This window comes from Hyalella azteca, unplaced genomic scaffold, assembly GCF_000764305.2.
Source record: "Hyalella azteca isolate HAZT.00-mixed unplaced genomic scaffold, Hazt_2.0.2 contig385, whole genome shotgun sequence".
Lineage (NCBI taxonomy): Eukaryota > Metazoa > Arthropoda > Malacostraca > Amphipoda > Hyalellidae > Hyalella > Hyalella azteca.
The window spans coordinates 12,262-23,552 of record NW_025930738.1 but is presented as its reverse complement, the minus strand read 5'-3'; the positions used below and the strand labels follow the sequence as shown (position 1 = coordinate 23,552).

The window sequence follows — 11,291 nt, the reverse complement described above, 5'->3', positions numbered from 1 at the left end:
AATGTAAACGAGTCCCAGATCCGTAAGTTTCTTGACGGGGCCGGTAAAACGGCAGCCTAATTAAGTCTATCGATAAATGGTTTAGTACCAAACTGAAAAAATGTTGAATTACCCGGTAACTTGATTGACGAATCTGGCTCTAAACCAGGCGTATCATGTCGAAATTTTTTATTCAAATTTCAGCTTTCACGCTAAATTTTATTCATCCTGGCCGGATCTTCTCGAGGACGAATGTTAATGTTTTGGTATTAATATGAAGGTATTTTTACAGGTACAGGTGACAGAGCTGTAGTCAACTGCACCTTCATCTGGTGTTGACGAAGGCACTAGAGGTGACGAAGAGTGACGGCGCTTACGGCCTTCACCGGTCCTTACGTATCGTAGTCAAACACCCTAGGCCACTCCGGCATCTTCCTGCCGCCCCCTTCTCCAAGAACAGTCTGCTCGATCAGGGATGTCGGCAACGAACACCAAAACTCTGCTAGTTCATAGTTCCCAGAGGGGCTACGATAACCCCGCCGCAGATCTTGCTGAGACTCCTCCTTCCTCCAAGTCAAAGTCTGGTGTTCAAAGTCCGGACAAATGTTCGGGTAATTATGGAGACATTTGCGCAATGTTAGCTAACATTTAGCTATTTAGCTAAATGTTGCCCAGCTCATCTGAGGCTTTCACTGCTTTGGCATGTGCTTCGCTACCCGGATCTCGCTTTTCAGGTTTTTCTCATTATTGCACAATTTTTATTTTAACTAAACTCTGCTATACCTCCCTTACCTGCAAATATTTCCAGTCCACTTGTTCGCAAACTCCAGTTTTTGCCAGTTATTTTCTTTTCCTATCTCATTCAGCTGGGCTCTCATTTATAGTTAAAGTTGTTCTAACATAAATAAGATAAGCAACAATACAAGCATTAATAATTAGCAACCTGGCTGCTTTGAAACAGGTGCATCGGGTGGCGTATTCCCCAAGACTCCTCTTTACCGCCCCTCTAACTTTCTTAGTAAGATTTTTTTAATTTCAAACTATCAAGAATCAATATGAACTGCCTTGATTATTTCATGATATATCGCGATCATGCTATCAATTTAACCACATTGACAGAAATAATGGATTTTTTTTTCGCCTGGAAAAAAAGACTTCACTCACGCGCAAGAGTAAGCTATAACTTTACAAGCTCATAGTAAAGCTTTTTTAATCTTGAATTTAACCTAATAATCCCAATGAACTATTTCAGACATCTTTCCGTCCAACCACTTTCATAGATGAATTCCCAAAATTAGTGAACCGTAATAAATTCGATATTGAAAAAAGAACTCAACAATAGCATACGAACGAAGATTGAAGATGGAATTGCCATAAAAAATAATGATATTACAATTGTAGATCAGTGGAGTTACATATAATTCAGGCTAAGATTAGAAGTGTGTTGTTTGCAGCAGTTGCCTTCGTCGAAAAGGAGCGTCCTTTGGAGCTGCCAAGTGACGTAAAATATTCGTGTGACAAGTCTTCTGCTGAGAGTTGCGACAACGCGGACAGCGGTGAGCGTCCAAGAAATGCTTTCGATATATAATGAGTAAATTATATTGTATTATATTGTAATGAAGCCTCTATACTTCATCCGGGTTCGTTACGCGGATAATTTTAAACATCTGCTAACAAAGCTAATTTTTATTGAACTAGAACAAACAGTAAATTACACAGTTATATAAATGAAGATACTGGACAATCTAGATGCCATGCCCAATAAAACAAGTCGCAATGGGTGTAACGAGGTTGTGGCACTTCCCAGCTTCTAAGAGCCCACTGGGAACTATCCAGAGAAGATCCTGGATTGCTCGGTCCCGAAGACAGCCCGCTCCAGACCCGCAACCCTACATTGAAGATAAATACCTACATTCAAGCAGACTACTTACTTTGGCACATACATAACTGAATAAACAAAGTGTTATCATTTTATATCCAAATAGTATGCCACAGGAATAGCAAATTTATTGTAACCATTAACTGGATCTAGTAAAGCAGCTCACCAATAGAGGCCGATTAAGTTCACTGGGAACACAGCAGAAAAGTGGCGCATTCAGTCAGGCCTAGAAATGGGTTGTTCACGGGAGGACTGCTTCGCAACGACTGGGCACAGTTTTGTATCTCGTGAGAATTATTACGAGTTGTTGCCATATAAGATAAAACTTACAACCTTACATATATTATATTATATCATAATATATTACATTATATTATTTTATGATAATGTAATATATTAATATTCTTGTCTGCAGTTGAGGGCTGTAGAAAAACAATCCTGAGATGGCTAAGGAATTTTGGATCGCGTCTGAAAACGTGCCTCTACCTCACACCTGCCACGGAGAATTTCCAACCTCCCACTGCGGGTGACCGCGACAAGCATGTCATCACCTCGCCCGCATGCAGCAAGGTGGGAAACATCTCAGTTGTCTTCATAATATATCACTAGCAGTTTTATTATATGAGCGTTACTTGTTGCAGAGTGAGTGATAATATTACTCGTTAACAAATTACTGACATGGAGCAGTAGCATTACTGTCATAGCAGACAGGTAGATAACTTTGGAGGTAGACGTAGTGCAACGTACTTATTAATGATCTTACTGTTACTGGTCTTTAATAATATGACGGAAGTGTCAAATTGGTTAGGAGAAGCCTGTAGCATCCATATTACTGCTGATGCTGCTCTAATGACAGTGGGACCGATGTGTTGTTCGGTGGGCGTCGTGCTGACGTACGCATCAATCATCCTGCTGACGCTGGACTGTTATAAAATTATTAATGTATTTGCTGGTGTGAGAAAGACAGTAGTACAGATGTCAAAGCTGACGATATTTTACGACAATATGATGGACGTGTCGTCAGGTGGGCTTGTTGCTGACGTACGTAGCCCTGCTGCTGCTGACGTGGGGGGCGCTGTACGCCATCACTGGGGACGCCGCGGCCCCGGGCGGCAACCTCTTCAGCCTCCTCGTCGTCTTCGTCTGCTCCGTGATGGGCGGCAAAGTTTCTCAGGTTAAGATCTTGGTGACGCTGTAGAAAACCAAAATTTTTATCGGATTTCGATAAATCGTTGCCTGTCTAAACGTTAGAATTTTTTACTTAGCATCTAAAATGTGAGGGGAATTTTGATCTCAAATGTTCAACATACATCCTCCCATCAATTCTTCGCCAGAAATTAACAAATTATCTAGAAATTTTCCAAGACTCAGTGCAAGCATTTTGGTCAAATATATTGTGACTTGTGTTGAAATGTCCTTCTAATACGCTCAAAATCGAGAGACACGGGTGCAGTTTCACCATTATTAAATTGGTCGCAGACAGTTAAACATAATAAGTTTTTCTTTTGGCTTTTACTATTTCGAGTTTCCAAGCTTACTTCTTCGTGCTCTACAATAATTTGTATGGGGGAATACTGTTTATGATTAACGTAAAATTTGCCCAGGCGTGCGGGCTGCCTCCGCTGCTCGGCATGCTGCTGGTGGGCATGGCGCTGCGGAGCGTCGCGATCGTAGGCGACAGTGTCGACCCCAACTGGTCGTCCTCAATCAGGTTATGCAATTTCGGTTATGTCGTCAATTTCTCATCTTAAGCTACGGTAGAACCGTCCACTTAGTCAGCCGTTAAATTCGTTCTTACCATATGTATATATTTTATTTTCGAAAAAATTGGAATTTTTTAATGCATAACAGATTTTTTTTCGTGATGAAATTCATTACTGCGAGCATATCGCTTGATTATGCTTTTTGTAAAGTGCTGACCAGAAGTATTAGTATAGTATAGTATCTTCGGCATTGAAGAAAAGGCCTGGATAGGTATGTTGCCGATTCTTGTACTTTTCTTGACTAGACTGGCCTTTTGATCAATTTTTTTCGACGGACGGCAGATTTAAAATCGCTTCTAGATTTCAGTTGTTATCATGTCAGGCGTCTTTCTGATGACATAGAAATGGCAACACGAACTGGTTGTAGTTCATTGGATCGGATTACATATGGGCTAGTCAATTTTCGTGACATTTGACGTGCATGCCAGGTCTTCAGGCATCAAAATTACATTCGCCATGCATATCTCAGGAACATAGCGCTGGTAGTGATCCTGCTTCGGGCCGGTCTGGGCCTGGACCCTAAAGCCCTCAAGGCCATGTCGCTCGTGGTCTTCAGACTCGCCTTCGTACCCTGTCTCGTCGAGACCNAATCAATGTTGGACTCTGGTGTGAAACTAGAACAACTGAAGAGATGACGAATTAATAATAATTGATTTATAATGGTAATTGAACGGTGGAGTTTTTGTGTTGTGTAGCAGCACCTGCGTTATTATTAAATGGACTTTCATAGAGGCTGAGAGAGAACAGGGAAGAAGCTAATATGGTTTAATGTGTGATGGGTCTCAAGAGAATTGTGGAGAACTTGGTGAAGAACTTTGAAGCATGTGAGAAAGAAAAACAGGTGAGGGACATGATTTTATGGTCGAGAAGAATTAGATTGATGGCACAAGGTGTGAGTGAACATGTGATGACTAGAACCAATCAATAATTATGGCTCCGACGATGGTTCATGGAAACATATATATTGAGAGCGCATAGAATGTGAGAAAAAGAAGAATAGCAATATTTGAGTCTCGGTCGGTGCAGTGTGAACGAAACCAATGAAATATGAAGCTTCCCAACGAGACACCGATATTTTAGTTTCTGCACTATACAACTATATAAATTTGTTCGCATCAAAATCATCCACACTGACTTGAGTATACTCTTCGTTTCTGGTTCAGAAGAAGGGGAGGGAGAAATTATTCAATTATACATTTTTGGTGTTTAAAAATTGAAAGATTGACTTACATACTGTAGGTACAAAAAATATATAAACAAAATAAACTTGAAAATCTTCCGAATATGTTTCAGGATAAATGCAAATCTTTTATTGATGATTTAGGAATTTTCACCAGCCCATGGTGAATTTTAATATTTTTAAATAAGACCGAGCTACTTTGCAGATGTCAAACACAAAGAGTCTGGTAAAAGTGTCTTACAGTTACTATATGTCAAAATTGTAATAAAGACTTAACTCTTTCAATATGGTTATTTCTCGCAGAGTGTCGTTTTATCAAGCTTTCTATGCTGAACAGATTAAGTTTTGGTAATTTTCCTTTAAGTTTAATTTATTCTTGATCACTGTGTGCAGATTCTGAGTCTGGAGCTGGACACCATAGGGCTGGGAGTGGCGACGCTGTGCATCAGCCTGACTTGTCGCGTGGTGACGACCTTCTTCGTGGTGCTCGGCAGCGGCCTGAACATCAGGGAGCGATTCTTCGTCGTCCTCGCCTGGCTACCGAAAGCTACTGTTCAGGTTCTTGTTCTAGAACACATTAAATTTATAGACTACAAACAAGATCACAATACATTTTTAGATGTGCGAATTTCATGAAATTATTGCATCGATTATCAAATAGGATGCATTTATTGGTCGTCCGTGCTGCATAATTGAGCAGAACTTCCAGTTGCTGGTCTCATGTGAGGTGTAATATATTATTTGAGTGCCTTCGTGTAGTATATCAACTTTGATGGCCTCCATCGGTGTCTCAAACTTACTTTGCAGTTCTTGGAATATGTAAGAAGCGCGCGTCTCACCCTATGAGAAAGTTAAAAGGCTAGGGAAATTTGATAAATGATTCTCGTGGTGCAAAATTTAGGCACTGCTGTTATGCCGGGTTCTTTGTGCGCACCATTTGCTGACGTAATCGTGTTGCGAAACTTTATCTTAACTGATTTGGATGCCAGGTATCTACTAATCAGTCTTATGATAATAGATATAGGATCATTTATTTTTATAGATATAGGATCATTGATGGCAGAGTATCATGAGTATCATAATAGTAGCAGAGAAGTGCGGGTTCGATCCCAGAGCTCTGTGCGCCAGTTACAGGTCAGAATCGGTGAGGATCGAGGTCGGGCAATTGTGCAAGACAAAATTGGAGCAGAGAGTTGCGCGTTCGAGACCGCAACCTGCTGTGAATGCTCTGCTATGTTAAGAATCTGCAACAGGCCTACGGTCTAATAAACGCATAAAATCATATGAACCACTATATATCCCAAACGCGTAGGGCTAGTCCCCTAGACTTTTTGCAGTCACCGATTACGATTGAAGTAATGCCGAGAAAACCGGGTCTTGCGTCGAGCAGCTGTTACGCAATTGGCCTCAGGCTGCTTTCTGTGGGGATTGAAGAGTATCCAGTGAAAAAAGCTGGCCACCAGAAAACGCTTCTGCTACGGGAAAATCATATTTGCTGTATTGATCGGGTTTGAATAATTACACTAGTAAGAGTAGATATGTACATGCCGAACTATTATCAGTGAGGGCAGCTGCTAAGTTTCTTTTGCAACGATGAGCCGTTAAAGGCGCTATCAGAGCTCGACGTTGCATGAGCACGACGCTTTAACTGGTGCAATTAAACGAATCTCAATGAGCTAGTAGCATTGAAGGGGGCTAAATTTTGGCCGCGCTGTTAGTTATAAGTCGCCGCACTTCTCCGATTGTGACTAAAGCTAAGTAGTATTGAAACGCATTTTTTTCCGATGCACGGAACATTAGTCAGTAGCTGGGCTCCGATCTTTACATGCACGATTCATTCACAATGTGAATTATTGCTGATTTGTTAAACTGTATTGAAGTATTTTTGCTTTTCTAAGTTCCTCACCTGATCTTTGTTGTACTGTGAGCATTTTGATGCGATGTCACGAACTATCCTCTACTCTGATTCGAGTTAACTCCACTTCTCGCCTGGTGAAATACATCTTTGAGCCTCTTAAAATTTTTACCCTGTTCGTCACACTTGTATGTTTAGGGCACGACGACAGAAACTCGGAATAATGTACATGTAGCATATTTGTCCCGCTATTGCATCACATCACTCGGGTATTTCATTTCTAATATTAGATTAGAAGGCAATTTTTAGACTTTTGTGCACAATGGAACATGAGTCGGGTAAAATTTCGCTGTATTTTTCAGGCTGAAACTTTGATATCGAGGTACCTTGATTTTTTATAAAAATTAATAGCCGAGCTTCAGGCAATTTTTCCACTTATTGATTGCTAGCAATTCTTAGTCCCGAATCATATTTCTAAACAGTATGTGATTCTCTGTGTTATATTCCCCAAGGCTGCAGTAGGCTCAACAGCGCTGGACTACGCCGTGCGTATTGGGGCTGGTGTACATGAGATCGCCCTTGCAAAGCAGGTGCTTTCTCTAATATCGTCAGGACCAAATGTCAGAAATTATTTGCTCTTCTAATTAATTAATATTTCTGTCAGAAATTATTTGCTCTTCTAATTAATAGATTTAATAATCTAAAATTTCATGGTGTATGCAATTAGAGAACGCGAGTGTTCCAACTTGTAGGGTCGTACAATATTAATACCATCCGAAGGCCTCCATATATATTTGATTACTTGGATAATCAGAGCTGGGCAACGCTACTTGGAAATGTAGCGGCGCTACCGCTACATGCTGTAAAATGTAAATGTAGCGGGCGCTACCGCTACACACACTAGATTGTAGCGGGCGCTACCGCTACCGCTACAGTAAAATGTAGCGCCGCTACATTTGCCGCTACAATGGCCAAAATTATTGGAAATCTCTAAATATTTATTGTTTTGCTATTGGGACTTACTCATAAACATTTAATGATAATAAAACATTTTCAAAACATATCAATGCATCTTTATTGCAATTAACCTAACCGAAATGGTACGGGTTAGATACAGTAAATAAAAGTTAGTTATTCTAATGTTTTACCTTTTCTACATGGATGTCTACTTTAATCTACCAATCTCAAAAATTATCCACATATACACATAAAAAAATCAGTCTTTTATTCGTATATATATGTGGATAATTTTTGAGGTTGGTAGATTAAAGTATATATAGACATCCATGTAGGGAAGCAGAAACATAAAAATAACTGTGTAAAAATAACTGTAAGCAAACTGAAGTTAGGTGGCTGATGTCCGTGATGTGGTCGTGGACATGTGGTGGCAGCTGGCACGGAACAAGAAGGGGGCAGCCGTAGGCCACAAATTTAACTCTTAAATAAGCCCTGGAGCCAACGCCTAGCCTCACCATGCATTAACTTTACTCAGCCTCAGATATCAGCCGCAAACTACGCTTGAACTCCGTAATCCAGACAAGCGACACACTGCCGAAAGATAATAGCGCCGTAGGTCTTCAGCCAATGCTTAAGCATGCTCGCTCATAAACAGGCAGTTCCCAACCCGGCTGTACCTACTCTGGCCTAACCTCTTCTGGCCTAACCTTTTCACGCTGTCCCGACTCACATCCTTCTTGCAGCCAATGACTGACTTTACCAGTACACTTGGACCGCCTTTCTAATTTCTTACAGCCAATGAGGTTAGGTTAGGTCAACTCAGGTTTGTTTTGGGTGGAGAAAGGTTGCAGCTCGTATATGTTAGGCGTGAAGAGTTTAGGCCAGATAAGGTTTGGCCAGATGGAGTATGGCCATGTTTACCTTCGGCAAGCTTATTTTGTGGCTGTGGACATCCGGCGCTATTGCTTTGAGCACTTGAATTCATAGGCCGTTATGCGCTCTAGCATTCTTACCTATGGAAAGGAATATGAACTAAGTTTGAGGTATGGCAAAGCTGGCCTCCGGCATGCGCCCCAACAAGAACACGTGGTAACTGGTAATAACTCAACAAGTAACAACTAACATGTTGACACTAGTAACAGGCTGAGGTTGACAACATTACACCGAAATCTTTCGTACAGTTCTTACAATTACAATAAATTACAATTCTGTAATTTATATTATGTTTGTATCATGCTGGTTTTTAAATAATATTTAATACTATTAAGTAAAATTTAAATACTTTATCTATGAATGTAGCGGTAGCGCTGTAGCGGCAAAACCTCGTATCTCTACTTAAATATGTAGCGGGCGCTACCGCTACTGCTACAATTGCTTAAATGTGGTGCCGCTACCGCTACCGCTACTGAAAATGTAGCGGCCGCTACATGTAGCTCGCTACTGCCCACCTCTGTGGATAATTGATAATTATAATTATCAGCCAAGGTGGGAGGTTTCCGTGACGAATGGCTGCATATGATCAATCGATATGATAATGGTAACGAAATCCGCAATTATCACATATAAACTAATTGATGTAGGTTATGTTTCCTAGCGTATGACAATCGGAAGTTAAAATTTCGGTACATTGAACAAGTTAGCACGTTTACTGTATTGCAGGTGCTGACCATCTTTACAGCAGGTATCAAAGTATCGGATAATGTAGTTTCGTCGTCATTCGAATCTCAAACAAGTTGTGGTGTAAGTTCATTAACTACCATCACGGTGCTGCAGGTGCTGACCATCGCGGTGCTGGTGATCTTAATCACGGCGCCCATCGGGGCCATCGTCATCATGACCTCCGCCCCCAGACTCCTGCAGCGGCCCGGTCAACTTCCGACAGCTGACGCCGTGTAAAATCTATCTTTAGTTATAAAGATTCTCTTGGTATTTCAACCTAAATTCTTCTTTTATTGTTGTTAACTCTAACTTGGTGTAACTTTGTGTGGCCCAGATTCTTTCTTATCTTTATGATTAACATAAAGCTTGTGTTCCACGGTTCTTAAATAAATCGTGTTTTTGGTTTATTGGTTACGTAAAAGACGTTCCGATGCTATTTTGAAATGAATTCTCAAAATTGGTTTCTTAAAATGTAGTAATTTTTAAATTATCAGGACATTGGCTGTTTTGTGATCAATTTTAGCGTGAAATTGATTGTTTTTGTTACGGCTCGAATGCTTCTATTCCGATATATGGGACACCATCACATGAAATTTATCTCAGCGGCGCAGGTTCATTTTTGAAGGAAACTTGCAATTGATGCAAAATATTAAATTTTTAATTATTCTACTAATATTTTTGCCAGCGTACGTATTATAATTATACTAATGCTCTAGTCTTATTACCAAAATTCAATGAATTGTCTATTATGATTGATCAAAAATGGATTGGATTTTGCGAGGCAATTGAGAAAGCGATATTTATTATTATTCTAGTGGTAGCACCGTCAAGTCAGCACCCATCGTTCACTCGGCGCACTAATCCAAGAAACTCGCCGTTTACCATGGAGATATGAATTTATTTAAACACTAATTCTGTGGATCTTAAAAAATTTTAGACCAAATATCGCCAAATGAGATTTATTTTTATTGATCATAATTATTGAACAACCATCAGCAGGATTATTATAGGTGCGATAGGTGCATCAAAACCTCGTACATGCTTGAACGCAGCGAGTATATAACTCAATTTATTCGTGAAATTAAAATTAATTGTTTTACAATCAAGTTTTATTATACCCATCATATGTAAAAAGTTCCAGATTAATGTTAAACTTGGATGAAACGAAACAGCTGCCTCATTAAAAAAAGTTAAACTAGTTTACCTACGAAGCAATTTGTGAAAAAACTATGGAAGTAACTGTGGTAAAATCGAAAAACAAATTTTATTTTTTTTTTTTATTGAAGAAAAGTGGTTACCCCGATGGCTCGAGGAAAAGCTCCACATTAAATTAAAAAAAAATTATATATAATTATATAATTTTTTTATAATTATTATAAAAAATTGTATAATTTATATAATTTTTTATATAATTATATAGAAATTTGCTCAACTGCATGAGGGGACAGTTTCGGAGAAGGTCCCCGTCAGTCGTCATGACACGTTAACATGTCGGCATGGACCTAATCCGTCCTGATCATATCAGGATGCAGCTAGCCACTACAATTCTCTGCTCAATTTTTCGTTCAGATTGTTGTTCAAAACATAAGACAGCGAAAATCCCAATTCGAAAATTAAAAATTAATTCAGAAGCTCATTGGAATTACAAGCACTCCTGATGGCAATCTATTGCAATCAATTAAATAAAATTTTGATGCAGGTTCTCAACCATCATCTATTTTTAAATAATTTGAGCTTGTGTATAATAAGCATTATGCGTGGACGATGAGAGAATAATTTAATCGACCAATTGAGAGCAACCGTGGAATACATGAAATCAATAATTATTCTTAATTAGTTCTTCTATGACAGCACCGTTTTGGATATTCATCCTTGTATAATTACACTTATGCTTTCAATGTACGAAAAAGCTTGTTAAGATCAAGCTTTTGTGAACCTGGATTTTTAGATTTACATTTAACATTAATAAAAGTAAGTACACTGTAAGAAAACTAACCGTTAACGGTATTACCGGCGTTT

At 39.4% G+C, this 11,291-nt stretch overlaps 2 protein-coding genes across 2 annotated transcripts; both read left to right on the top strand.

The window, feature by feature from the left end:
- Positions 1-284: 284 nt before the first annotated feature.
- Positions 285-4,256, top strand: LOC108673677 (sodium/hydrogen exchanger 9B1). The gene is made up of 6 exons (XM_018161535.1): positions 285-590; positions 1,434-1,535; positions 2,274-2,428; positions 2,883-3,032; positions 3,463-3,569; positions 4,091-4,256. The coding sequence occupies exons 1-6, from the start codon at positions 455-457 to the stop codon at positions 4,254-4,256; spliced, it is 816 nt and encodes a 271-aa protein (XP_018017024.1). The 5' UTR covers positions 285-454.
- A 140-nt stretch (positions 4,257-4,396) lies between these two features.
- Positions 4,397-10,205, top strand: LOC108673676 (sodium/hydrogen exchanger 9B2-like). Its single transcript, XM_018161534.2, has 4 exons — positions 4,397-4,462; positions 5,195-5,359; positions 7,169-7,246; positions 9,387-10,205. The coding sequence occupies exons 1-4, from the start codon at positions 4,397-4,399 to the stop codon at positions 9,507-9,509; spliced, it is 432 nt and encodes a 143-aa protein (XP_018017023.1). The 3' UTR covers positions 9,510-10,205.
- The last annotated feature ends 1,086 nt before the right edge of the window (positions 10,206-11,291 follow it).

Coding starts and splice junctions, on each gene's coding strand:
- LOC108673676 (XM_018161534.2), top strand. CDS start 4,397: ATGGGTCTCAAGAGAATTGTGGAGAACTTGGTGAAGAACTTTGAAGCA. Junction 5,360..7,168: donor TACCGAAAGCTACTGTTCAG/GTTCTTGTTCTA, acceptor ATATTCCCCAAG/GCTGCAGTAGGCTCAACAGC. Junction 7,247..9,386: donor AGATCGCCCTTGCAAAGCAG/GTGCTTTCTCTA, acceptor ACGGTGCTGCAG/GTGCTGACCATCGCGGTGCT.